Here is a 25845-nt window from a genome sequence, read left to right on the forward strand (position 1 = left end):
TATATATATATATATATATAGCAAGGGCCTTGCTTTAGAGAGATCGCCATCTTGCGCCGCCATGTATGTACGGCAGACCGAGCGGACAATCCAGCCAGCCAGAGAACGCGTTTCGCGTGTATAAATGAACCAACGAAGACAGCGGGAGGAAGGAAGAAGGAGGAGGAAACAGCAGAGAGTGTTAGTAGTTCGTCGATGGAGAGTAGTGAAAAGTTTTTTTAGTTATAAAGTTTGTGAATGGACCACACTTACCACGCAACAGGAGAGAATGAACCCGAACCGTCATCTGCCAGGAAAAGAAGACGCAACTTCACTCCTTGTGATGCACTCTCTGCAGCGCTTTTCCTCCTGATGATATATCTCCCCAACGATGGTAGCAGTAGCACCGAATCCCATTCTGTGCTTTCAGCCTCTCTTCTCGCCCGCTCAGCATCAAACACATGGAGTTCCTCATCTGTATGCTCCGGCTCAAACAGGTATGGCTCTGGGTCTGTGTCCGCTACAAGAAACTCTTCAAAATCGCATTCACAGTCGTCCATTGCAGCTACTATAGTCCGGAGATATCGCTAGGCTAAATAAACAGCTGAGCTCTGTTTACCGGCTACGCTGTCAGTCAGTGTGCGGGCTGGAGATTGAGCAGAGAGGGGAGGGGGGTCCCCACTCGGTATGGTAAACGAGTATGTGTGTAAAGTTATGAAGTGTGTCTGTTACGCTAGAAGAGTCAGAGTTTGGGACGGAGTCTTTTAGCCCCTGGAGTGTTACCGGAGTTTCTGGAGTGCTCAAATAAACGGGCCTTTTTCCCGAACGCTCCTCTGGTCTCCTGCTCGAGAGGGATTCATTACAATATCGTAACATGGTTTAGATTTCTAAATAAACATTCACCTTGTTGCTAGATAGACCTACTCCTGAAAAACTCGTGCACAAGGCTTTTTGTCCCTACGAGGCCACCGTCATTTACCCAACGGGAGGGGTGAGCGAGTGAGCCCTGCAATCTAGAATTTGACCACTGATGTCACTGTTTTCAACCCATTTTACACACTGGCCCTTTAAGTGGTAAATAGAAGTTAAAATAAAGTAATTTTTGTTGGTCACTGACAAGGGGAAGGGGTAAAACATCTATACAGCATAGTATTGGACGCAAGGTAGGTTATTATAGAAAGTATTAATATTGCAAATACAAATTAAAATTTGGTAGCCTAGTAGAATAATAAAATCTTTTTTTCCAGTCCAATTTGCTACAATAAAAATAACTAGAGAGACATGAACAGACTGCAATTTTATCTTGTTAGATAAAGATTATGTTGACAAAGTTATTTTGGGGACATAATGTGCAGTTAAAAAATGTAATAAATACAATATATTGCAATATATCACAATAAATGTTATTGCAATACTCAGCATATCGTAAAACATATAGAATTGCAATAAAATTGTATCTCTTTTTTTTAGTTTAGTGAATTTATTTCGGTCATTTACAACTTGTAGAGTTTGAGTACACAAACAATAACTCATACACATAATTTATACATTGAATAAAACAATAGTTAATTTCCTTTCAGTACTGAAAACCAAAACATAAATATCTACAAATGCACTGACCGAAAAGGTATAGGCTGAAGCCTTAGCTTATTTTGCCTACCCTTCTTACATTAATAAGGTTTTGTCAGTTCCCTTTGAAAAAAAGATAAAAAAGAATGAAAGAAACGAAACAAAATGTGTATATTGTGTACACATAAGGTCCCAATGCAGTTGGTGAATGGTGTGAATATGAATAGTGTTCATAATTCTGTTTTGTATTTACTAATAATATTATTTTTAAATATCTTTTTAAATCTGTGAAGCGTATTGCCAATCATGACTTAAGTATCGTCATAATATCATGTTGTGGGTTCTCTGGTGATTCCTATCCCTATTGACAGCTGCTTCAGGGATTAGTAGTAGTTCAGTCAGGAACACTCTCATCATAGATTTAACCATTTATTGCAACAAATGGAAATACAGTTGTACTTGGCGCTGATGGCTCCTATCTTAAAATGCTCCCTGGATCAGACAAGCAGCATGCCAAACTAATACAGGGGCTGCAATGCAGAACCCCCCGTCCCCGGGTGTACAAGAGTGGGCCCAGAGCAAGATATTAAATACCCTTTCAACCTTTAAGCCATGTTAGGATGTTAAGACTCTGAATAGGAGGGTGGAGGTTGGGGTGAAGGAGGCAAAGCTTTGCCAGCAGCAGCAGTATGTGGCAGCATTGGTGTGGCAGGGATCAGTGAGGGGGAAGCCATATTTAACTGCCTTGTTGTGGGAATGGGCTGTGATTGGTGTGTGACTGCTCAGAAGCAATGATCCAATCAGCCGGTCACTGCTGGGCGTATGACTGCCTTGTCCTGCATGAACTATTGCAAGGCTTCATTAGTAGTATTGTTATATAGTATTAATATTTATTATTCAGTAATGTTTTCACCAGTGATTGGAAGTTGTGTGCAAATGGTGCAGAAGAAATAAAATGCCAATCAGCCAGGCATCTGTCTGATGTCATAAAACCTGTTGTTTATCTTTAATGCAGGTGTTCTCAACTGTCAAAGGTCTTGATCTTACCCAGCTTTCAAGTTTTAAAGGTCTGCGCTGGCTTGAGCCCTGGAAATAGTCGCTTGCAGCTGTATTTTATTTAATAGGTGGCCTAATGTCTATTTTATCAACTTTATTACCGTAACAGTAAAACTAATCTAGTGTAAAATATAGATAAATGTAAATATATTTAACCAGTTTAAAAGTTTTATTGCATTTCGCTCTAGAAATCCACTCTCCATCCCCCCTTCTGCTGGGGATCAGGATAATCCTGATTTTTTGGATCAAAGGTACTCCAATCCTGCTACAAAGTTTTGAACAACTCATACTGAGTCTTTGATCCAGATCAAAACCGAAACTGGATTATGTGATCTAATCTAATTTCAGACTCCTTTCTTCCGTTGAACAACCTATTTTTAAGATCTGATCCAATCCGATAGCCGACATCTGTTGAGATTTCGTCTGAATCATGAATGTCTGCACAAAATTTCCCTGCAATCCATCCAGTACTTGTTGGGATATCATAGTCTGGGCCAAAATGAGTCAGCTAAAAATGAAAAGTTGAAAACGTTTTGCTTACCTGTGTGTATCCAGAGCCACATCATTACAAACACATCAGAAGTTAACGGCCCTGCAAACAGACACTGACCCTTCATATACTGTGAGTGGAAATAAATTGCATCACTCTGCCCTGGAAACTTAAAGGAAGTCTGAATCACTGAACTTCCCATGAGGGTTAGTAACCATTGTTCACTTCATTTGTTTTGTTTTTTGGCCCGAAGTCACAGCAAAGAAACAAAATTCCTAAGACTCCCCTCTCTCCAGCACAGTGTTATTTCTCTGAAACTTAACCCTTGTGTATCAGACGAATCTACTCCTCAGCTGTAAAATAGAGTAATTCCTTGTTTTACAGAGATTCAGATAAGTAACAGTTCACATATTAGTTGTGTAGTTCTTATCAGCAAAGCATTGATGAATGAACCTGATTATTTCTGGGCTGTACAACACTAGCGAGGCCTCACTGTACAGCTACAGCAGCAGGAGATACGATACAGTAACCTACAAGGGCCTGAAAGGGGAAACTGTCTCTCCGGCAAACCTGTAAATTCCTAACAGATTGAGCTCCTGTGATTGAAGGACGTGTTTTTGGAAGAGCAGTTGAAAGAAGCTTGTAACACTGCAGGATTTGCTTCAGGCCAAAATACAGATAACATTAGCAGACGGACAATGGGGTCACTGATACAAGTTTTACTCGAAACGGAGAAGCACGAAGCCTTATCGAAGGACTCTGCGAATTACAGTGCGGCTCTTGTTTGGCAGCTTATGCTCAGCCAGGCATGACGGTGTACCACTTAGTTTTGTGTTCAACCTGCTGCAGATGTAGCTGTTGAGATCTTAGCGGATCAGCAGTCAAAAAGAAAAAGAAACAAAATCTTACCCGTCTCATCTGCAAGACTTTAGATACAAAGAGATGACCTTACAAAATAAAAGACATCTTCTCCTCGCTGTACAGAGATTTGAATGTGCGCCACCACAACACCACAAAAGAGACTCATTCAGTCTGATATGGCAGAGCAAGATAACTTCTCCAGATGTAATCTTCAGGTGCTCCGGTCTCATTTATCTGTCAACTTTCCCAGGGCTTCGCCGAACATCGGGGTTTCTACAGAAAGGAATTCGCAAAGACTGCAGATGAAATATGGAGGGATTGGTTTCAGCAGAGTCACTACTGGCAGCCCTGAGAGGAGGAGATAATTACCACTTTGACAAGCTTTGATCACAGGTACAGTTATTCTCAGAATGTCTGTGTTGATAGAACAATGAGATGACGGGCTCGAAATTCAGATGAATTTGCCCTAGTTTTCCCCCAGTGCTTAGATTCTGAATAGAAGCTCTGTCTCGCACATAAAGAGACAAGAATGACAAAATGGGGGTAGTTGACGTGGCATGGCTTAGCTGTCCATAACTCTCTTTTGATTTGTAGAAGTGGAGAAAGGGAATTTGATTATGGTTATTGAAATGTTCTGGGGAGAGGGGAGGGGAAGTCGTGGGTAAGTCATCCACGACCTGTAAATGCTGTGGGTGGAATGAATCACTGTGGTTTCTTTTCTGTCAGGAGGCAGCAAATTATTCAATAAAATGACAGAGGAATCAGTGAGCCGTGTGCTGGAATCAGTTTTAGCAAAGTAGGAGGTGTGGAGGAGTGGTAACGCTGGTGGGAAGACGAAGGAGAAAAAAAAAAAACCTCAAGGTGAAGATGAAACCTCGCCACAAAGAAGAAAGGATCAGTTCATTGAGATGTCTTTGAAAATGCATCCAGACCACAGTGCAGCCCTAAAGCAAACATGCCTCCTACACTACCTGCCTGGGCTAAACTAAGATGCAGCGTTTGTTAGCGGGGCCACCCACTTATAGGAAGGAAGAGAGCGTTGTGTGTGTGTTTGAAGGTCACACAAGTCAAATGAGTCAGTTTTTTTCCCTCTGATCTCAAAACGTAAACAAAGCTCTCAAGTCACATCTTTGTTTGTTGTGCTCCATAGGTTCTCATGGTTTACAGTGTTCTTCCACTCCTGCAGGAATCACTTATATTTTACCTCCTCCTGTATCCTACTCATTAGTCCCGCACTGATGTTGTTGTCCTGAAGGCTCAGATGCCTTAGCGGGAACTGCGTCCTGCAAAGCAACGCCCCCATGATGTCATTTCCTCCTACGTCACTGATGCCGTTCCTGTCCAGATCCACCTGCCGCAGACTCACATTCTCTTTGAGCATGTCGGCCAGCAGCCTGACACCCGGGTCCCCCAAGTTGTTCTCATCTAAGATAATCTGAGTCAGTGAGCCGTTTCCTCTCAGGCTGTCGAAAAGTTCCTTCCACGCCGCCAGATCAGCCCCACTAGTCTGCGCCAGCCCCAAATACTGAAGATACGAGTGGTGCCTCATGTACAATGCTAGCACTTTCACCCCGTCGCTGCTCAAGCCATTTCCTCCAATATCCAGCTCTAGAAGCGCAAAAACCCTGAAAGAGCTCAAGCCAATGGGGAGCTGCAGCAGCATGTTCTGCTCCGAAGGGAAGAGCGTGGCCTGTTGGATGGCAGCAGCAGTTCTCGCCGTTTGCTCCTGCAGCTCAGCTATTCCATTCAGCAAGGTCAGCACTCCATGGTCACGCAGTTTGTTTCCAAACAGGCTGCAGAGAGAGAAAAAAGTGGTAACCATGGAGATTTATTTGGATTTCTCGATGCGCTGCTCACTTCAGATGGTATGTGACATATAAATCGTAAGTTACAAAATTCCTTTTTCAAATTATATGACAATATCACAAACATTTTTTATCTGTGTGTTTTGCAGCTTCAAGATCATTACATTATGGAAACATGGAACAATGTTGCGTAGGCTATCTCATGGGTGATTTTTATACATATTTTCCTGTTATGGAGTCATACATATTTGGTGTCTTTATTTAATGAAGGTCTCTGGCAGTGATACTTCAAATCTGGCCCACAATAAAATAACATGATTCACACTGGGAATTCTTTGTGCTTTGAATCTGAATAAGGTGCCTTAGTGCATATGAAAGCATCAAATAGAGCTTGTTCATTTAAAAAAAAAAAAATCCCCCAGACTCTCCTGTGCCCGCAAATGTCCTCAAATCCTTCAAAGGCCCTTGCACACATCTGACCCATGTGGGACTGCTGGGACTGGATTTGCCTCGTTTATTCAATTTATCTGATGAATATCATTAACATTTTTATTACCTGGCCCCTGGCTTTCTGTCATGTTGAAAAAGTGGCCCCCAGGCAAAGCAAGTTCAGTATTCCTGGTTGAAGGATTTGAACAATTGCACATGTGTTTGAAATGATGCATCCAGGGGGCTATTGTTGAAATTCATACCTGGATTTTCATCATCTTTTAGTGAATACTTCCATTCCTTACAGGGCCATGTTTGATCTGATGTACATATTAAAGCAGTGGGTCCCAACTGGTGTAGCCACAGGGTCCCAGTTTCTCCTTAGGCATTAGTTCAAGGTCCACACACAATATATCAGTGTCATACTTGCATTTGAACATGTCGTCAAGCTAGTTTGCTGACTCTGTTTTAAGTAGCCGTGCGCTGGTCGCTCACTCTACAGCAGGGGTCGCGTTAACCGGATATTCTCGGTTTTTTTACAGCAATGACCGGAAAATCTGAAGGCCGTCGGTCATTTTGACCGGTTGCAATTACCACCCCTGCCCACATGGCGGCGGAGTGCACAGTCAGCGGCTGCCGTTTTCACACTGCAGAGAAAAAGTCATTCATCTGCTTCATATAGCGTTGTTGAGCCCTGGACACACCGGACGCGTAGTGCCGTGACTGTCCACACAGGCAACGCATTTCTTCTGCGCTCTCCGCGCCGGTTAAACATCGACTCCACTTGTCTGTTCCCATCAGTACTCGTTTTTTCACTTCAACAGGTCATTTTAAACATGGGTAAGTCCATATTTTAATCGTTTTTTATAACGTAATAAGTTAATTACAATTTGTCATTGCATGTCCGTGTATTGAGCGTGTTGGATAAACACTGAATGAATAGGGCATATTGTTCTGACCATTTTATTTATGTAATTATGTCTGTAGGCTCGGTGACACAAAATTAAAATTGTAATGAAGTGATTGTTGTCTGGTCTATTTTTCACGCGAGCCCGCGACCCAGCGCTTCTGTCAAGCTGGATAGAGCGGATCGTACCAAACAGGAAGTTGGACACAGAAAAGACGAGAGAATCCGGCCAATTTTCCAAATAAAATAACAGCACGCACTGAGGAACGTGAGAAAATACCGTGTTTATAATTTAAAATAACACAACAATGCATAACCGAACACATTTTTCAATACCACCGAACTGAAGCGCTGCCTCCGCGGGCGCTCCGCTCTGCTCAGCGGCCTGTGTGGACAGTCAGATAGGTTAACATGGGCCCCGATTGAAAACTGCCTCCGCTGCGCTTCGGTTCACACTTCGGTTCACACTTTATAACTTGCTTGTTGGATTTATTAAAAAGGAACGAATGAAAACTAAATATCGTTGAATATCTTAAAGGAAAATTTAAATGACTGGTAAAAATAGATTATGACCGGATTTTTATGACCCTTTCGGTCAAAATGACCGGTGACGAAAAAATCTAGCGCAACGTCTGCTCTACAGCAGGAAACAGCACTTGAGAATAAAAGCTCTGTGCTGGATAGTCAGTGTACGTCAAAATAAAGTGTCTCGCATCATTAGAGGAATAGTTTGTTTAATCCATGTTAAAACTACAGTTCAGTAACTTTCTGGAGTCTTCGCTGATTGTCTGACAGCTGTTCACAGCAGTCATGCTAAGCTAAGCTAAGCTAAGCTAAGCTAACCAGCTGCTGGCTGTAATTTTATATGTAATGGAAAGATGACAGCGTGGTATTCATCTTCTCATGTAATTCTCCACCAGAAAGCAAAGAAGCATATTTCACAAAACTATTTCTTTAAGCCCAACACTATTTTTTATTCTCCTGTATGTTATGACCAGCTGTGCCTGTGCTATATTTTTCACATGTCAGCATCCACTGCGAGTCTCTACATCTGTCAAAATGTCTCGGAAACAGTGTGACAAAGATGACCTCTTGCACATTTGCTGTATTTTGTGGGGGAAAAGAAAATAACTCAGAGAGGTAAGGCACTGGAAGCATTTCTTGTTCACATAAAAGAGATGGATTGTGTAATTCAGCAGTGTATAGGCTGAGATTTTATTCTGTCCTTGGATTACCTGCGTCTTTTTACTGTCGCTTATATTTTATTATGTTCTTTTTCTAAAGTCATATAAGAACACTTTCAAAAGGTAGCTCTGCCTGGATCTGCTTTTTATTCAGTGTATTTTCTGATTTTGGAAAAACATACTGGATTGACATTCTATGTCAGATTTTGATGTAACACGGTTCAGTGGAGCCTGGGACTTACTGTAAGCCTCTGACCTGAGGCTTCACTCTCAGAACGTCCAGCAGGATGTGAGCACCGTACGGGCCAATGAGGTTGAGGTTGAGGTTGAGCAGCGTGACCTCGGACGGGCTGCTCTTCAGGGCCCCCGCCAGGCTCAGCAGAAGGTCGTCTGTCAGATCCGTGTTCCTCAGAACCAGCTGCTCCACCTCATGTGATGTGCTCAGCACCGTCATCATGGCATCGAGCTACAGTTACAAGAGAAAGTCATGAAAGTATGTGCTGTTATTATTGGATTTGGTTCGACTCTGTCAGTAGAAACTTTCCTGTCCTAAAGTTCTCTCTCATAGCTCCAAAAGGTCATCGTTTCACTGAAAAAATAAAATAAATGATGTGAAAAGAAATGATGGGTATGCGTTTTGGAGTGTACCCACTGGGCTTGGGAAACATTTTATAAGGCCAAGGGTTGCAGATCTCTGAAAAAATGTTGGAGTTTATTCTGTAATCCTGGAGGGAAAGGTCTCCCACAAGAAGATGCAAGGCTGCACAACGAAATGATAGAAATAGAAATATCTCATTTAACTTTTAGTTCACCTCAATTGCCAGAAAGCAACGTCTGGTAAAATACAGAAACCGCATTTTGCAGCTTCAAACTGTGGCTGGGAATGAGATGTGAGCGGGACAGGTGCTGGAGGTTTCCTAAACACAGAGCTGGGGTGAGAGTCCAGAAAGACATATGGTCTGGCTGTCCGCCACATCCACTGTGCCACTTTGCTAGACCTTGAGGAATTTTTCAGCTGCTGTTGGAAGCTTTTTCATCATGATGGGTTCGACTGAGCCAAAAACGCCTGCCTGTCCCAGATAAAACTCAGTGACCATTTGTTACAATTATGTGTGTATTAACCTCCCAATAATGGAGTAGTCCTCCTGAGTCAGGATGGATTTTTTGTTAAATTAATCAACTTTTTATTAGGCAGACAAGCGCTACATACTAATGAGAAACTGCCCTTTCCCTGTTATTGAAGATATGATATTTTTGAGTTTTATATCTGACAATGTGCAGTAAAAAACCATAAAATGCGCTGATACTGAAATACACTATAATCCTTTTTAAACAGCTTTAAATCCTATTATGTGAATGCGTGACATTTGCATCCTGAATTACTTTTTATTTTTATTACAAAATCTCCACCATGGAAAAATCGCATTAAAATGTTTTATTAAAGCTGGGATGGGCAGTTTTATTGTGGTGTCAATGGGTAAAAATCCCGTAATAAAACTTTGAGAATACTGTTATAAAAGTGGACTGAGAGAAAACCAGACTTCTGCACTTCTGCACTTCCTCTTGGCTTTAGCCGGTGATGGGAGACTTTGGCCAATCACAGGTCATTTCAGAGAGAGGGCATTCCTATTGGCTGTCCTTCAAATGCAGATGTGTATGCACCTCATGAAAGCCTGATTCAATGGTGGAGAATCCTTTAGAGAAAGTTACTATTCCAACATTGTTGAACAACTGCCCACTGCGAAGCAACCCAAAAAAGGATGATAGACTCATCAAAAAGAAAGTCTAGGAGACAGTCTGAAAGTAAATGAAATAAAACACCTAAAGGTGTTTCAGAGAAGGAAACAAAATAGTTTAGCTTCACAGCTGCAGCTTCATTTTCATGTAGCTAACGTTAGCTAGAGCCTTGAATCACAGTGTGTCCTCCGCCTCACTCCCCGCCACTAAATGGTAAATGGACCTGCACTTGTATAGAGCCTTTCTAGTCCTCCGACCACTCAAAGTGCTTTTTAGACTATGAGTCACATTCACCCATTCACACACACATTCATACAGGTGGCTGAGGTTATCATACAAGGTGCCACCTGCTACTCAGTTTTTAACATACTCACAAACTGATGGAACAGCCATCAGGAGCAATTTGGGGTTCAGTATCTTGCTCAAGGATACTTTGACATTTGGACTGGAAAGCCAGGCATCGAACCGCTGATCTTCCGATAACTTGACGACTCGCTCTGCCTTCTGAGCCAGAGCCGCCCCAGTGTTTTTGGTCAGACCGCCTCGCCAGGAGGATAGCAGGCAGCAGCTCCAGAGATCGACCCCCAGTCAGCAGCCGCAGCAACCTGAATCCAGCCAGTGCAAAGCCCAGCTCTGACAGCCTTGACTCCCTGCTGGATCGGAAAACTTTCTGTTGCTGCAGTTACACAGGTTAGACCTGGCACTGCCACTGGCTACCAGCCCGCTGTGACACCTGGAGCTAGGGGGTTTATACTGGCTGAATTAAAGCTATACTTGAACTATAATGTACTTTAGCGGGTGACTGGGGAAGCTCTCCTCAGGGGAAGCAGTGCACAGTGGCAGGGAGTGAGGCAGAGGGACGGTGACATGGCTAATGTTAGCTAGCTAATTCTTATCTCATTTGTTTCTGATAAACAGAGAAAGAAAAACCAGGAGGGCTAAGTGAATGAGCTTTGTGCAACTTAATAAAGTAAGATTAAATAAATCAGTGTATGATAAACACTGGGTTACTGTATGAAGCATGTGCATATGCTCATGGTTGTCTAGTAGTCAGGGTTTAGAATAGAGAAGGGAGAGCTGCAGGAGGAGAGAGTATTTTCAAAGTCGGCCTTTTTTTTCTTTGCCTTTTCCAGGTTGAAAATGAAATAATGATTATTGCACAGAAGGAAGTACTGCATGTAACTATAAAGATTAATGGGAAATGTATCACTTTCCATGACAAATTGTTTTTATATTATCACTTCATTATAATATTTGGCAATGAAATCACTGGTTCTGACGCAAATTAATGCACACTGCTGCATTATGCAGGAATGTGGTTATTTCAAGGGCCAGTGATTTAATGCCAAGAGTGTTTCTGGCAAAAACACAGATTCACCACAGTAATTTGTGTTGTACACACACCTGCGCCTGCAGGTCTTGTTCTTTCACAGGCTCTTCTTTGCCAGCACTCTGGCTGGCCGTGTCCTCTTCTTCCTCTGGCTCTCCATCAGGCTGCAGGACCGTGTCACTTTCTGCACTGCACTCCACATCTGAGCCCGGAGCTTTGGGGCACGATGACAGCCTCTTTTGGAGTCGGCACCTCTCCAGGACTTGGCATGAAAAGAGAGAAAAAAACAACAACTCAGGCGTAATAAAACTGTCCCTTCTAAAGCCAAGTGCACACAGTGATACTGATACCCACTGCTGATGTGAGAATGTAATAATGAAATGTAAAATTCAGTTTGAGCATACGTGTTCAGAGAAAACAGATCTGCTGCGGTGAGATTTATGCATGCAGGCATGTGTGTGTGTCTGTGTGAACGATGTCTGCATAGCCTGTCCTGCACGTCATCCATCTTCCCTTCAAGCAGACTTTGCTCAATATATCACTTTTTAGCAAATTCAACCTTTTCTGCTGAAGTGTATTATGTAAATCAGTTACGGCACTCCGGGGGGATTCCGGTACGTTCCTACTGTGCTGCGGTTTCCTTACTCACTGTTTGCCTTGAACCAGTTATGTTTGTTTGGGCCCCGCTCCAGCGCGGCGCTCATTTCCACACATTCTTCATAGAAGTCCTTCAGTCTTTCCCCATCTCTGTTTTTCCCATTTGATCCTGGTTCCTTCTGTTCCTCTCCGTTCTGCTTAGTCAGTGCTTCCTCATCCTGCAATGAATCTTTAAAAAGAAAAACTCTTGTTCTTTCACATTTTTCCCCCCACAAAGAGTATTAAATGGAAAAACCATATGCAGATGGACTGAAGGTCATCCGTATCACCACTTGAAAGTGTGGAAGGTTTTTATCCTCTGTTTTTCCATCTTTTCTTACAGGAATGAAAATGAATCAAACAGTGCTCACCGAGAACTTTGCTTGTCTTGTTGGATCGCGGCTGCTCTGTCTGCAGTGCCGTGACATCGCTGGTTGTTTTCTGCTGTTGCTGCTCTTGTGTGGTAGACGACGCTCGGGCTTCACATTTTTCTGTCACTGTTGACCTCCGCGAGACCTCCGAGCCCTTTTTGTCCCGTCCCTCTTCCCTCTTATTTCCGGCTGTCTTGCCTTTGCTCTCTTTCTGATTAGTTTGACCCTTGCGTCGTTTCTTCTTGGAGGTCTCTTTAATCCCTGCAACAGCGGGGTCTTCGCTGTCTGTGGATCCTCCGCCGCCTTCCTTGATGTGTTTTCTTGACCTCCTTGTTGATTTCTTCTCTGGTTTGGCTGGGATAAACAGAGGGGATGATGGACATGACTCGATGGTGCCTGTGTTGGAGACATCAGAGACAAATTTAAAGGGAAAAAAATGCTTTGTGGGACATTTTGTCTTTAGACTAGTCCGCTGAAATTAAGGACTGGGCCTAATGTCAAAAAAATGTTGATGAATAAGCTTTAGGAAGTAATGGAAAATTGAGATACTCATTTCCAGACTTTGTACCATTGCCAGGGCCCGGCTCTGGAGGGAGAATTAAGTTCTCCTTTGTGCCGTTGTTCAGCTGCTGGCAGGAGCTGTATTTGTTTCGGAGACTTGTACATCTGAAAAAGATGAAAAATGTGCTTTCATCATGACTCACATTTCTTCCCCGGTACCACCAGCAACACCATTCCCTCATGTCATGCAATATGCATCCCCTCTCCCTCCTGTGTTGGCCTGACAATACATCATATCTGCAGAGCAATGGGTTTACCCGATCAGTTTTGACTGTTACTAATTTCTAATTTTCTGCCAATGTTATGCTGTCCGTCTCCCGGAGGATGAAATCTGACCTGTAGCAGGGTATCCCACCAGCGAGCCAAGCCAATCTGAAGCAGCTCTTCCTGCCCTGCTGGAAGCCAGGAGCGTAGCGGTACTCGCAGCAGGAACTGATTCTGGCCACCATGATGCCATTAACATACAAAGTGGCGCTGAAGGGGAAACCTCTGTGTCTCTGAGAGACAAAGTGGAACTGCTCTGAAAGATACACACAGACAATGTTATGAAAAGCTTGAAGGTTGAAGGTGATTATGTTTGATCGTTCTAACGGAGTCAGCATGGATTGTCTTTGGTTTATGTTGCAGTGAAGGTCAACAGGTTCTCAGATGGTTTTCCCCGTGTATTACGCTAATTTTCAACATCTTTTCTGCTGTTTTTCATTGTATTAATGTCAGAGACTGGAGGACTTGAAAAACACTGTGATGTGTGCTTGTTAAAGGCCCAGTATGTCGGATTTAGGGGGATATATTGGCAGAAATGGAATATAATATGTTCTATTAAGTGTATAATCACCTAAAGAATAAGAATCATTGTGTTTTCAATACCTTAGGATGAGCCATATATATCTACACTAGGAGCAGGGTCCTCATCTATCAAGACTGTCATGTTGCACCTCAGTCTTTCTGAGCGGACTTACTGAGCACTGCCTCTAGATAGGTTCATTTACATTTTCACGTCAGCCACCGTCGTTGGAAGCACTTTTGTGATAAGCAGTGTTGGAAAACCACAGATTTTTTTTAACTTGAAAGTGCTTTAATCAGTGTTTTTACCACTTTAAATCACCAGGATCATTTGTATTGGAGAAGACACCTCTGCAGATCATTCAGCTCCTGGTAAAAACCTCCTGAGTGTTTGGCTCTTAAGTTATCAGAAAGGAAAGGTCAGCACACCTAGCAGGAGCTGGGCGAGCAGCGGCCCGTCTACGATGTGCCAAACAGCGTAGAAACATTGATTTGTAAAGTGAAGTGTTTTTACCGGTTTTAATCACTTTAAGTCACCAGGAAGAGACCTCTCTGGATAATTTGGCTCTCCGTAAAAAAATCCTGAGCAAGTCACACTGAAGGAAGCTTGTTGCAATCTGCAGTCCTTACCTCTAGATGTCACCAAATCTCCCTAAATATTACACACTTGACCTTGAACCCCCAAAGCACCACATTTTTATTTTTTCCCCCCAGGTTAGGTTGGGTTGCACCTGACACAGATAAAACCCACACTGTGGTTAAACCAGTGGGAAGATGTTCTGGGTCAACCCGAAAAAAGCTTATTTCAGTCAATGGAGACCAGGGGTGAGTCCATGTCCTTCGGGAAATGGGAGGCTCTGTTATGTTTATGGCTTCATAGGCCAATGCTCCAATGTTCTCTTGGCTCTTTAATGACTTCACTGTTGTTTTTAATTGTATTTAAATGTCCTTTTACAATGTGTTTGCTGTAATGTGCTGAATAAACTCACTCTGCCTCACGGTGCTGTGAGACATTTGGGATGGCACTTTCCAGGAAGTAGCAAATAGCAGCGGTGCCTAATGGTTTTGGCTTGTGACCCATGATAGCCACTCGCAGCCACTTGTCACAGGTTGCATATTGGTGATGGAAATCACTTTGTTGGTTTGAATTGTTTATTTACCTTCACTTCATCGCTTCTATCTTCAGTTTAGTGAGTCAAACTGCCTGCACAGGCACTGATCGTAAGGTTAATAGCTCCGCAATGTGAAAGTACATTGGCGTGCAGTGAGCACGTATTGGACTTATCACATCCAGATTGTTTCTGCGGTTTGCGCAGTCTTTCAATAATCTTTTAACCAGACATCAACATACTGTAATTCTCTTTTAAAAGGTCCAGTGTGTACGATTTAGGGAGATTTAGTGGTGTCTAGAGGCTGAATCTTCTCCCAGTTAGAATTTTTTCAGTCTTTATTGTTCAGGAGGTTTTTACTGGAGGCGATTTATCCATAGAGGTCTCCTCCTCTGAAAAACAAATGGACCAGGTAATTAAAAACAGTAAAAACACTGAACAAAGCAGTTTCACGTTACAAATCAGTGTTTTTTCTACTATGTTCAGCAGGTCCCAGACAGGCTGCTTGCCCAGTACCTGCAAATGTGTGCTCACCTTACTTCTGATCCAAATGTTCTGGAGGTTTGTATCAGGAGTTGAATCATCTGCAGAGGTCTCCTTCTCTCCAAAACCAAATGACCAGGTGATTAAACAAGTAAAAACACTGAATAAAGCAGTTTAAAGTTACAAATCAGGCCTCTTTCTCCACAAACGAGAACCCGTTCCCTACACAGATATAAAGGTCTCATTCTACGGAAAAAAAAACAGTGATTCTTATTTTCAGGTGATTATACACAAAAGAAAACATACTTAAATTATATTCCATTTCTACCCATACATCCCCTTAAATCCTACAACACTGGACCTTTAAGATAAAGCTTCAAGTCACCAGTGAGGGGAGCTCCGATGCTAAAAGCTACTGATTCAGTCAGTGAAAATGACGATTCACAGTTGTCAGTTCAGCTTGAGGATTTAGAGTTAAAGATTTATTCTGAACACCTGTACTTTGTTATATTCATGAGTTATATCTATGAGCTAAAAGCACCACAGTCAAAGAGCGATGCTCCCGTCTAAGACTGCTCTATTTCAATAGTTTCAGAGGCCTGAAGAGGTGAAATTCTTTTGTAATCCACATGAAAGAAAGCAACAATTTGAAAAAAGCCAGAAAAAGCAATGTAATTTTGTGGGTTTTTTCTTCTTCTTTTTTCCTCTCTTTTGTTTTTGTGACCCCCCCCAGCTGGGAACAACTGGCACACGCTATGTCACGTTATTTTTAAAAGGACCGAAATCAGGACCGAAATCAGACTTTCTGCAGTCCCATTTAGGAGCAATCAAGAGGAGTAAGACTCAAAGGAAGAGCAGAGATCTGAGATATGGGTGCAATTCAAGAGAAAGACTGTTCTGGGGACATGTCCCTCCCGACCAAAATTTCAGTGAGCTTGTTCGCATTATCCTCATTCTAACATGTCTGTGCAGGAAAATACAGGACAAATTGCATCTCATATTGATTTGGTAACAGATAGATAATCTACAGGAGAATAGATATTTAAATTTACTGCATTATATTCCATTATAGCCAATTTTTATATTTTGAATCATCACCTGTTGCATGAATTGTGTGTGTTTCTTTACATTAACAAAGACATTTCCACCATAAACTGATGCGTCTTTGCTGCTCATATTTTCCTCTGGAGGATCCCAAACCTCAGTTTATTATGTGTCCCCCACCAAGGTTGAAATGAATCCTTCGTCCTCGTGATCATTCATTCATTTATTCATTTCCTGTCCCAGCTGATATTGGGTGAGAGGCGAGGTACACCCTGGACAGGTCACCAGACTATCACAGGGCTGACACATAGAGACAGACAGCCATTCACACTCACATTCACACCTACGGACAATTTAGAGTCACCAGTTAACCTGCATGTCTTTGAACTATGGGAGGAGCATGCACAGAAAACCCACGCTGACACGGGGAGAACATGCAAACTCCCACCCCAGAAACCCTCTTGCTGTGAGGCGACAATGCCGCCCCTTGCAGTTAGTCATTTGTAAACCATTTTCAGCCAGTCACTCGTACTTTCTAGGGAAGTTATATCAAAAGAGAAAACTCAGATATGTTCAGAGTTTCAAAGGCTCCCACAACCAAATAACAAAAAACACACTTGTCACTCGCTTTTTAACAGTACTGCATCTATCCACACGGGCGGCTTTGGTTTTATTTGTCCAATTTTTAAGATGTCTGTCCTTAACCTTTGTGTTTCATCCCCGAAATAAAACAGGTGAAAGTTGTTTGTGGTGCTCACAGCGTTGAAAAATGACTCTCGGTAATCTACAGAACACACTGTCAGAATCATCCCTAGCGAATATATCTTCTTTAAAAATTAATGAAAGCTGTTTTCAACAACCTTCACAACAAAGTCATATCACACAGTGTACAATATATGTATGCGAAGCACAGCACAGTGTATATAGTGTCGCATCAGTGCAGTAAAAGTCAATAAAAAGTATAGAAAATAAAGTCATGACAAGTCTCATAAACATGCTGAATCCTATAGACTGTCTGGAATGTGCCTCTGTGTTTCATTCCTTTGACGTACACAGCCACAGAAGATTTTGTAAACAGATCACACAAACAGTTTCAAGTAGAAATCTATAACCTCTTTCTTGTACATCTGCCTGACATTGTGATTCTCTCCGCGGAGTGACGGCCGTACAGTGTGTATCGTCATGTACCGGCTGCAGAGATGAAACAACTTGTCTTGTCTACTGACTTTTCTCTATGTGATGTGAAGTCTATCAGGTCACACATCGGCTCTCTATTTTTCTTTCAACTCAAATACCGCCTCGGGCCGACGGCCTCATCGCTCTTTTTTTACAATGTTGCTTTGAGGGCAGATGATTAAATGTGTCAAAAGAGGGAGAAGCTTCAACACTTCTAATTAAACTAACTTATTATTCTGGGCTTGTTTAATAACGTGGAAAACACCTCATTGTCTTCTACAGATTTCTGATAATGACTCTAATTGAAAGACGACATTTTGGAGACAGAATTTTTTGTACTTTTAAAAATTAAATGCTCTTTTGTTCTCAGCCAATTCAGCAAAACAGCTTTCAATTTCACAGCTCTCACCTCCTGGAGTCACCAAGCCTTTGAAGACACAGATATTCTCCCCTCCGTTGACTTGCTGGAGCACTTTCAGCTCATCCTGGGTCGACCCCAGCCTCGACCCCCGACGACCTTGTCCCAGGTAGGTCATTGTTACAGTAACGTTGGATTTCTTTGCCTCTTTTTGTGCCTTCAGGGTACTCTGATGTGAAGAGAGAGATCAGTAGAAAGAGCAAAAAGGTTTGACCTCTGAAAGAAGCTGCAGTGTGTTTCTACTGGGAGCTCAACAGGTGTGAAATTACCTGTCTTTTAGGGAGAGCTCCAGTTCTCTGAGAGGTCACTGAGGAGAGAGATCCTCTTCTTTTGTCGTACAGGTAAGGACAGGACTGACTCAGAGCACCTCTCAGTGAGGTGAGGCTTGATGCCTTTGCTGTGATTGCTGGCAGGTAAACATCGTCTTTAGCAGTTCTTCCAGGACGGGTCGTTGAATCATCCAGCTGTATTGAGTTCATGCAATAATTAAAGGGGTGAAACCATCATGTTGCATCATATTTAACATTAATATAAACCCTTATAAACCTCTTTAGCAGCACAAAATGCATACTTAACTTTGTTTTATCGACATGGTACTTTGTGACTTCTCCTAATTTTATGAGAATTGCTAATAGACATGATTTGAAGTGATGACATAATTGAAATGACTTATTACATCTGACACTAGCTGTAAAACATGGTTAAACAGGCTACAATGAACGCTTAAATGCTCTACACCTGTGATTGGTGTTGACAGTTTATTCAACACTTCCCAAATCCCAAATGTAGTGATAGTCATCAAGAGAAATTAGGCCTCCTAACTGACCTCAAACATAGGCAACATCAATATGTGTGTATGTATTGTATATTTCTTTAACTGCTAATGACTTTCTGGCAAACATAAGGAACATATGCTGCAACCCAATCAAAAAAGAATAGTGGGTATTGTAAACCAAACCATGAATAGAACCATGGATATGTTACTTTTGTATGCTTGTATGTAAATGTAGCAGATTTGTTGAAACTTTACGTTTCTTTACGCTTTAACAAAGCTGTGGATAATGTGTGGTTATGTTAAGGCACAAAACTACTTGGTTAGGGTTAAAAAAAGGTTCAAGTTTGGCCTTAAATACCTGATTTTGTCATGACAAACACGACTGGAAATACTGTAATGTCTTGCTACAGAACACTTGGTTTTGAGGCCTCAATTACAGCTTGAATTCCCAAAGTCACCTCATATAAATGTAATCTCAGCTAATGTAAAACTTCAATTAAAACCCTAGTCCCAATAGAGTGTGCCAGGGCTGACGTCAAAACCCGGAAGTTTAGCATCTCTTCCCGGAAGAGAAAGTGAATGTGTTTTTTGCATTGCGTTTTGGATTATGTCAGAAAATAAGCTCTGTGGCTAACACAAGTTTATGATACTTACAGGTTTTGTTCAGCGAGATAATCTTCACATATGAACACCTTTCATACCGCATTTGAAGCTTAAATGCGATCAGCTAACGTTGGGCTTTAACGGACTACGTGACTACTCCACGGTCGCATGACTCTTGACGTCACCGCCACTAAGCTTTCTATTGATTTCGGCTGCTTTATTTTAAAAACACTGTATAATGGGGAAATCGGACTGTTTAAGCTAAATAAGAAGCTGTAATGGCGGACTGCCAGCGCTCTCGCCTGTTCGGGGGTGATGACGTTTAATGTCCCCGACAGGGTTTGTAGTCGTATTGAGCAACTTGTTAGCAACCGCCTTTTTTTACGACACGTAAAAGCTTCAAAATTCACAAGTAGGGTATTTACTGACGTGTTATATGTCGTAGAACAAAACCTGAAACTCGCTTAAGCTTTTGTTAACCACAGATCTTATTACAGGCATTTTACCAAAATCCCATTCAAAAAAACGTATTGACTTTTAGACGAGAGAACCGGAAGTGCTAAAAGTGCTAACGGAGCTCTGGGTTTACTGGCACACTCTATTAAATGCCTAGTCCATTTTACTAGCCTGGTGTGGCTACACACTTTGGCAAATAAATGCCTGTCTCAATTAGATGCCTGGACTGGTTGCCAGGCAGTTTTTTTTAGCTATTTGGATGTATAAAACTGGGTTGTTGGCTACTTCATTATGTGTCCATTCCTCGATTGCCCTGTAACTTATTTATATTTCTTTAATGTGTAAGCGTCCTTAGACCAAAAAAAAGAGTTTTTCATAAAAATGAATCTAAGTTGTGAGTATTGTTTCAACAGGATAAAGTGGTGTTGTGTCATTATGCCGGGTGCTATAATCTTCGAGTGCCATTACTCTCTCTCTGATGCTCTGCCTGTCTGAGCTGGATCAAATGAATGATTCATAATTTCTGAAGCGTAATTTTTATACAAGTAATATTTATACTGGTTTGAATAGATAATTTGATTGTACTGTATTTCCCATCTTTGCTGAACAACAATTTTGTGTGAAATTAATTAAAGGCCTGTCCCATATATAGGCCTGTTGATTTCAGTGATTTAAGCAAATAATAGCCCAGTACTTTACAGTATGTCACTGAAGAAATGTTGATATGATATGTATGAATACATACATAATACATACATATGAATGTTACATGCATACTCTGCAGTTGGCAGAGATGTCAAATGCCAACATTTTCTTCTGGTGACTGGGCTGTATATTTGCAATGGTTATTTATTTGTTTTAAAATCATAATTCTAATATTTTCTGAGACAACATTTTGCTTTTTGAGTTGAATCCCATTTTTAATATACAACCTCTTTGACCTGTCATTATGTGTAAGTATGTTTGTACGTCTGGTTATAAGTTGTATGCAGTTGTTTACTGTCAGTCAGGTAGGTGCTCTAGGGTGGGTTAAGAGGAAAAAACAAAATTCTCATAAAATGTGTATTTGTTCTTTTCCTAATTAATATACAAGTTTTTAAAAAACTGGGCGTCAACTTTTGGGAAGCACTTCTTGTCATTAATGTTTACAAAGTTAAAAAAAAAACTGACTGAAACAACAGTATTTTTTCAATTCAAGATTATTTTCCATTTTATGTATTTTGAGTGCTGCAAGTATAAAGATGCAGGGGGACAACAAAATCTGCACCCTTAGAAATGTTTAACAGTTATGACTGAATTAGAGCCCTCAAACTGTAACAAAGTTAAAGCATCACTCATTGTAGTAGTAATCATAATCATGAATAATATAACATTCAGATAGCTTTGATGCTGACCTTATAGATCTCCACAGTGTCAGGATTCTCGAGGAGGAGGAGTTTGCTCTTGGCTCTGATCAGACTGGCAATGGAGTGGATCATTTTAGCGTCTCTGCCAGGCTGAGCTGGGATCTGTGAATCAGACAGTGGTTAATAAAGCTGTGGAGCACACACTCAGACACGGGGCTGAGAAGTGCTTAATAGACACTTACAGGAGTATCTCTGTCTCCTCCATGGACCCCTCTATAACAGAGATCCTGGAGGAGAGTCTGGCTGTGTCTCCTGGTTCTTCTCATTGATTCCTGCAGATAAAGAAACAGCACCGTACGGATTTTACCATGCAGCCCTAAAAACATTAACTTTGGTGTTTGGGATTTCAGTCATGCGGTTATACAGAGTTAGTCTACCTCAATGATATAAAAAGATCTGTGTATAGATCACAAAATAGAAACTAGTGGTAAAATGTAATGTAAATGTTAACTTCTCTTATCATACAGTGATATGTAGCACTTTGCATTAAAACTTGGTAATAACGTGGTAGAAATGATACCAATATATTGGTAATAACAAGGACATATTATTTAATATTAGCATTATATTGTGGTAATTACATAGGAAATGACAAGATACCCATATTTGGAGTCAATTTATTTCGCAGAGGCCTGTGTAATGAAACATTTATTGATGCTGAGAAATAATTAGCCTATTTATTTAATATATTTGCTCCCCTGACAAAAAGTTAGTAGGGGAGATTGATACCACTTTTATATTTGTGTGCTGAAGACCTCAAGGAGGGGTCGGAAACCTCTCCTATCAAAAGAGACATTTTTGGCCTAACAGATCCAGAGCATTCATTAATATGTTTTGGCACAAGGTGGCTACACTGCAGTGAGCTATTTATGATTATTTGTCCACAGGAAGACTCAAGACCACTGTCGACATGGCTAGTGATGTTTTTAGAGGAAAAGATTCCAGGCCAGCCATATGACAAACATTTTAGCTGACGAAATGTTAAAACATTTTTTAATCGGTGTATAGGCTACGAATTTTTACAGTTAAAGAATGTAAGAATCACTTTAGGCCTACAAAATGAATACAAATTTCAATGTAAAGAACATAATGGTCACTCATTTCCATATAGTTTTCTGTCAAAGCCACAGGGAGTCTCTGGAGAGGAGCTGAACAGCCACATGTGGCTTTGGAGCTGCAGGTTGCCTACTCCTGATCTAGAATCCGGGTTAGCCTACCTTAGGATGAAGAATGATAGCAGGAGAAAATACAGGAAACAGCTTGGCTTGATCCAAAAGCTCACTAATTACCATACTGTAATTCATTTGTTTAATATGTTCCGAATATGTTTGTGGTTTTAGAGGTTACTTAGTTGCATGTTGTAAATATTAGGACAGGCTGCCACTAGCATTGTTGTTAACACACAGACAAGAGAGTGGTGTCGATTTTCTGATCTTAATCTGGGCAAGACAACAAATAAGTGTAATTTCCAAAAGGTCAGAGACTTTCTTCAGAGATACCTGTGCTTTAATATAATTTCATTTTTGCAATAGGATAAAAGAACAAAACACGAGGTAATAATGGCCAAAAAACATATGGAGCAGAAAATATTAGCAACTCGGTCCCACTCCAAAGTCGTCGGGGAGTGACTCCCGGCGTCAGACAGTGATGAAAAGCTGTCCTTTCATGTCGGCATGAAACAGCAGGGAAATGTGGCCAGGTGACAACAAAGTTAAGGGGGTGAAACGTTGAGTAAGGTGGGTGGGAGGGATGGTGGATGGATCCAACAATCACAGACTTTCACCCGGAGGGCTTGTGCTTGGTCAGTGACTTCTGAGGTCAGACACAGACAAACTAGCCGTCCTTTCATTTGGGCATGACATGTGGTCAGTCGCTGGTATTTGGTAACAGCGCCTGGCGGCAGCTGGGCAACTACATAAGTTAAGGGTGTAAAGGTCCAAGTAGGGAGCAGGGTGAAGTGGGCTGGTATATGGGTCCAACAACCACTGACGCACCCAGGGTACCTTGCACATCATATCTTGACATGGAAAGTCCATGACCAAAAGTTGATATGTGACAAGGTCAGAGTGACAATTAGACAAAAACCAGAGATTATTCCAGACCATTATTCAGAGGTCTGAAACCAGGTTAATATCACCTCATAATCTCATTACTGAGCTGTAATGTAAAGTGCCACCCAATGATCACATAACAGAAGTGAGATGGGATTAAATGAAAATTTAGGTGTGAAATGGAGCACATCTTTTTCAGTGAGAGGAAGATGTGGGCTCGGCTATGGTTCAGTCTGCCGGGGATGATATATACTGAGATGAAAGTGTACAGGTGAAATTGGATTGTGTCTTCTCCTCTTCATTGGAGCTGTAAGGTCACTGTGATCAATGAATAGAGTCAGGCACAAAATCTGCCTTGTTTGGGGGTCCAATTCCCACCTGGGTGTCATGTGTTAAAAACAAAATAAATCCACCTTGGGGAAATTGAATTAAGCTGACACCGATCTTTTCTTTTTGCCGCTGTAAGATAACAGGCTGCCATTGTTCTCCGCACGGCCTGTCAGTGACTTACAGTATCTGTAACCTAATCACTTCATCCGCAGCCATGTCATCTGCCAGGCTGAGAGCTGGTGGGAGAGGAGGCAGCAGGCAGACAGCCGCATCCTGAGATTAGCAGCCTACGTATGCATGAGTGCACCTCGGCTTCAGATGAGCAAGAAATAGGAAGTGTAAGGACAGTGTAGGACAGTAAGGAAGTGGATGCTTCTGTATTTCAAATGCAGCTTATTGTCTTGAGGGTTGCTTTAAGTCCCTGAAATGTTCATTGTAAGCACTTACTGCAGATACCACCACCTTTTTTACACCCTTTAGTGGCTGCAAAGAGAACAAACTTTTGCAGTTTCTTACAGATCATCAGCACAACAAGAACACAGAAAAGATGCGGTAAATAGCTACGCGTCTTTGTGATAAATCCAGAACTGTAGTCTAGTATCAATAGACTTTATCATGTACCTAACTGTGCATATTTCCTATGTTTACTTTATTCTTTTCTTGTTTATTCTATTGATGTGTATATGGAAGTTACATTCCACACTTACAGCCTGAGCACAGCACTTTTAATATTTTTATATCTTAAGTACTAGTGTTAATCACTGTAGCACAATGCACATTATATTTTTTTTATTTTAATGTACATTTTCATCTCTATTTCATTTATTTTATTGCTTTATATTTACATACTTCTATTTCATACTCTTTTTCTTGCTTTACTATTTCTGATTCTGATTCTCAAACCAAATGTCATTCCTCACATGCCTGTGACCAAAATACACTGTACAGTAAATCTATTCCTTATCTTTTTCATTTCCAGTGGTGTGAGATCCTTAACTTAAGTAGTCAAGGTCAAGTCAAAGTTACCCAGTTTACATTTTACTTAAATACAAACACAAAGATATGTTCAGCAAAAACATATTTTAAGAGTAAAAGTAATAATAAATGAATGTGTATGCAGCATTTTAAATTGACAGTCGGACCAAGTAAAGCTAATTATACCAGCAGTAGTGGTTTCATCTAACAATGCATCATATTATGCCTAGATTAAATGTCTCATTAGTACAATGTTGATACGATACGATACGGTACGGTACGGTATTATCCTTTATTTGTCCCACAGCAGGGAAATTTGCAACATTACAGCAGAGATGATGCAAACGGGAAGCATCAGTAGAAAAAAGTAAAATACAAAGCAATATAAATACGTAAGTAAGTAAACTGTACAAAAACAAAGAGCAGAACAATAAGCAAACAGTATAAAAACACAAAATAATATGATAAGGAAGCATCAAAAAGAAGCAGAATATAATAAAGAGAATGACTGAATGACTGATTTTACATTATTGAGCGATGGAAGTAAAGATATTCCACAGTTTAACAATACTGATATTCCACCTGAGTCATTGATTGTAAGCAGTAAAACATGAAAGCAAGCAATCTGCAGGACCAGTCGTGGTAAAAAAATACAATATCTCCACATCAGATGTAGTCAAGAAGGAGTACAACGTAGCAGAAAATGAAAACAATCAAGTAAAGTTCATCAAAAATTGTACTGAATTACAGTATTGTTCGTTTCTTAGTCATTGCTGGTAATCACCATCTTTAAGAAAATGTTATTTAAAACACTTATTAATCACTTAACTATTCAACTACCTAATAAAAACAGATATCAATGTATATCACTTCAGATTGTTCACATTAATCCCTCATATTGTCCCTCACTGCTGTGTCGAGATTTCCTCTAATTATATCTGTAATAAGGTCCCTAATTTTCCATGAAACGCTCAGAGGACAAAGATCTTACCTGTTGTCTCGTCCGCGTACGGAGCTGAATGTGTCTTTCCACTAGGTGATCTGATACCTGCTCAGCTGTTGATCTCCTGTTCTCTGCTCTCTCTTCACACGGCCAGCTGGTGACACCTGAGCAGCCGACACCTTTGGCACCGGGCCCCCTGCCTCCTGACACTGGTCCCTCATCCATCTTTAATCGCCCCTGACCTTCAGTCTGCGCGCTCAGGCCACAACTGATGTCACTTATGATGCTTTTTCCCAGCTAAAGTAACAAATTCAGCACCACATCAGAGACATGTAACTGATTAATTACAATGCTTAGAATCTCTTTGTGTCAGTGTCT

General features: G+C 41.2%; 1 protein-coding gene across 1 annotated transcript; it reads right to left on the reverse strand.

The window, feature by feature from the left end:
- Nucleotides 1–1488: 1488 nt before the first annotated feature.
- Nucleotides 1489–25692, reverse strand: LOC117252593 (uncharacterized). Its single transcript, XM_033619627.2, has 11 exons — nucleotides 25516–25692; nucleotides 21157–21270; nucleotides 18198–18392; nucleotides 17920–18097; nucleotides 13252–13435; nucleotides 12923–13020; nucleotides 12355–12750; nucleotides 11997–12173; nucleotides 11422–11609; nucleotides 8523–8746; nucleotides 1489–5748 (listed from the first exon to the last, which is right to left on the reverse strand). The coding sequence occupies exons 1-11, from the start codon at nucleotides 25690–25692 to the stop codon at nucleotides 5145–5147; spliced, it is 2535 nt and encodes an 844-aa protein (XP_033475518.2). The 3' UTR covers nucleotides 1489–5144.
- Nucleotides 25693–25845: the final 153 nt, after the last annotated feature.

The sequence above is a fragment of the Epinephelus lanceolatus genome, chromosome 9 (genome assembly GCF_041903045.1).
Source record: "Epinephelus lanceolatus isolate andai-2023 chromosome 9, ASM4190304v1, whole genome shotgun sequence".
Classification (NCBI taxonomy): domain Eukaryota; kingdom Metazoa; phylum Chordata; class Actinopteri; order Perciformes; family Serranidae; genus Epinephelus; species Epinephelus lanceolatus.

Bases quoted from the DNA above. Each gene is read 5' to 3' on its own strand.
- LOC117252593 (XM_033619627.2), bottom strand. From the start codon at position 25,692: ATGGATGAGGGACCAGTGTCAGGAGGCAGGGGGCCCGGTGCCAAAGGT. The intron at 12,174-12,354 runs GTGAGCACTGTT...TTCTTTTTAAAG, and splicing joins CAAGACAAGCAAAGTTCTCG to ATTCATTGCAGGATGAGGAA. The intron at 11,610-11,996 runs GTGAGTAAGGAA...TTTCATGCCAAG, and splicing joins TAACTGGTTCAAGGCAAACA to TCCTGGAGAGGTGCCGACTC.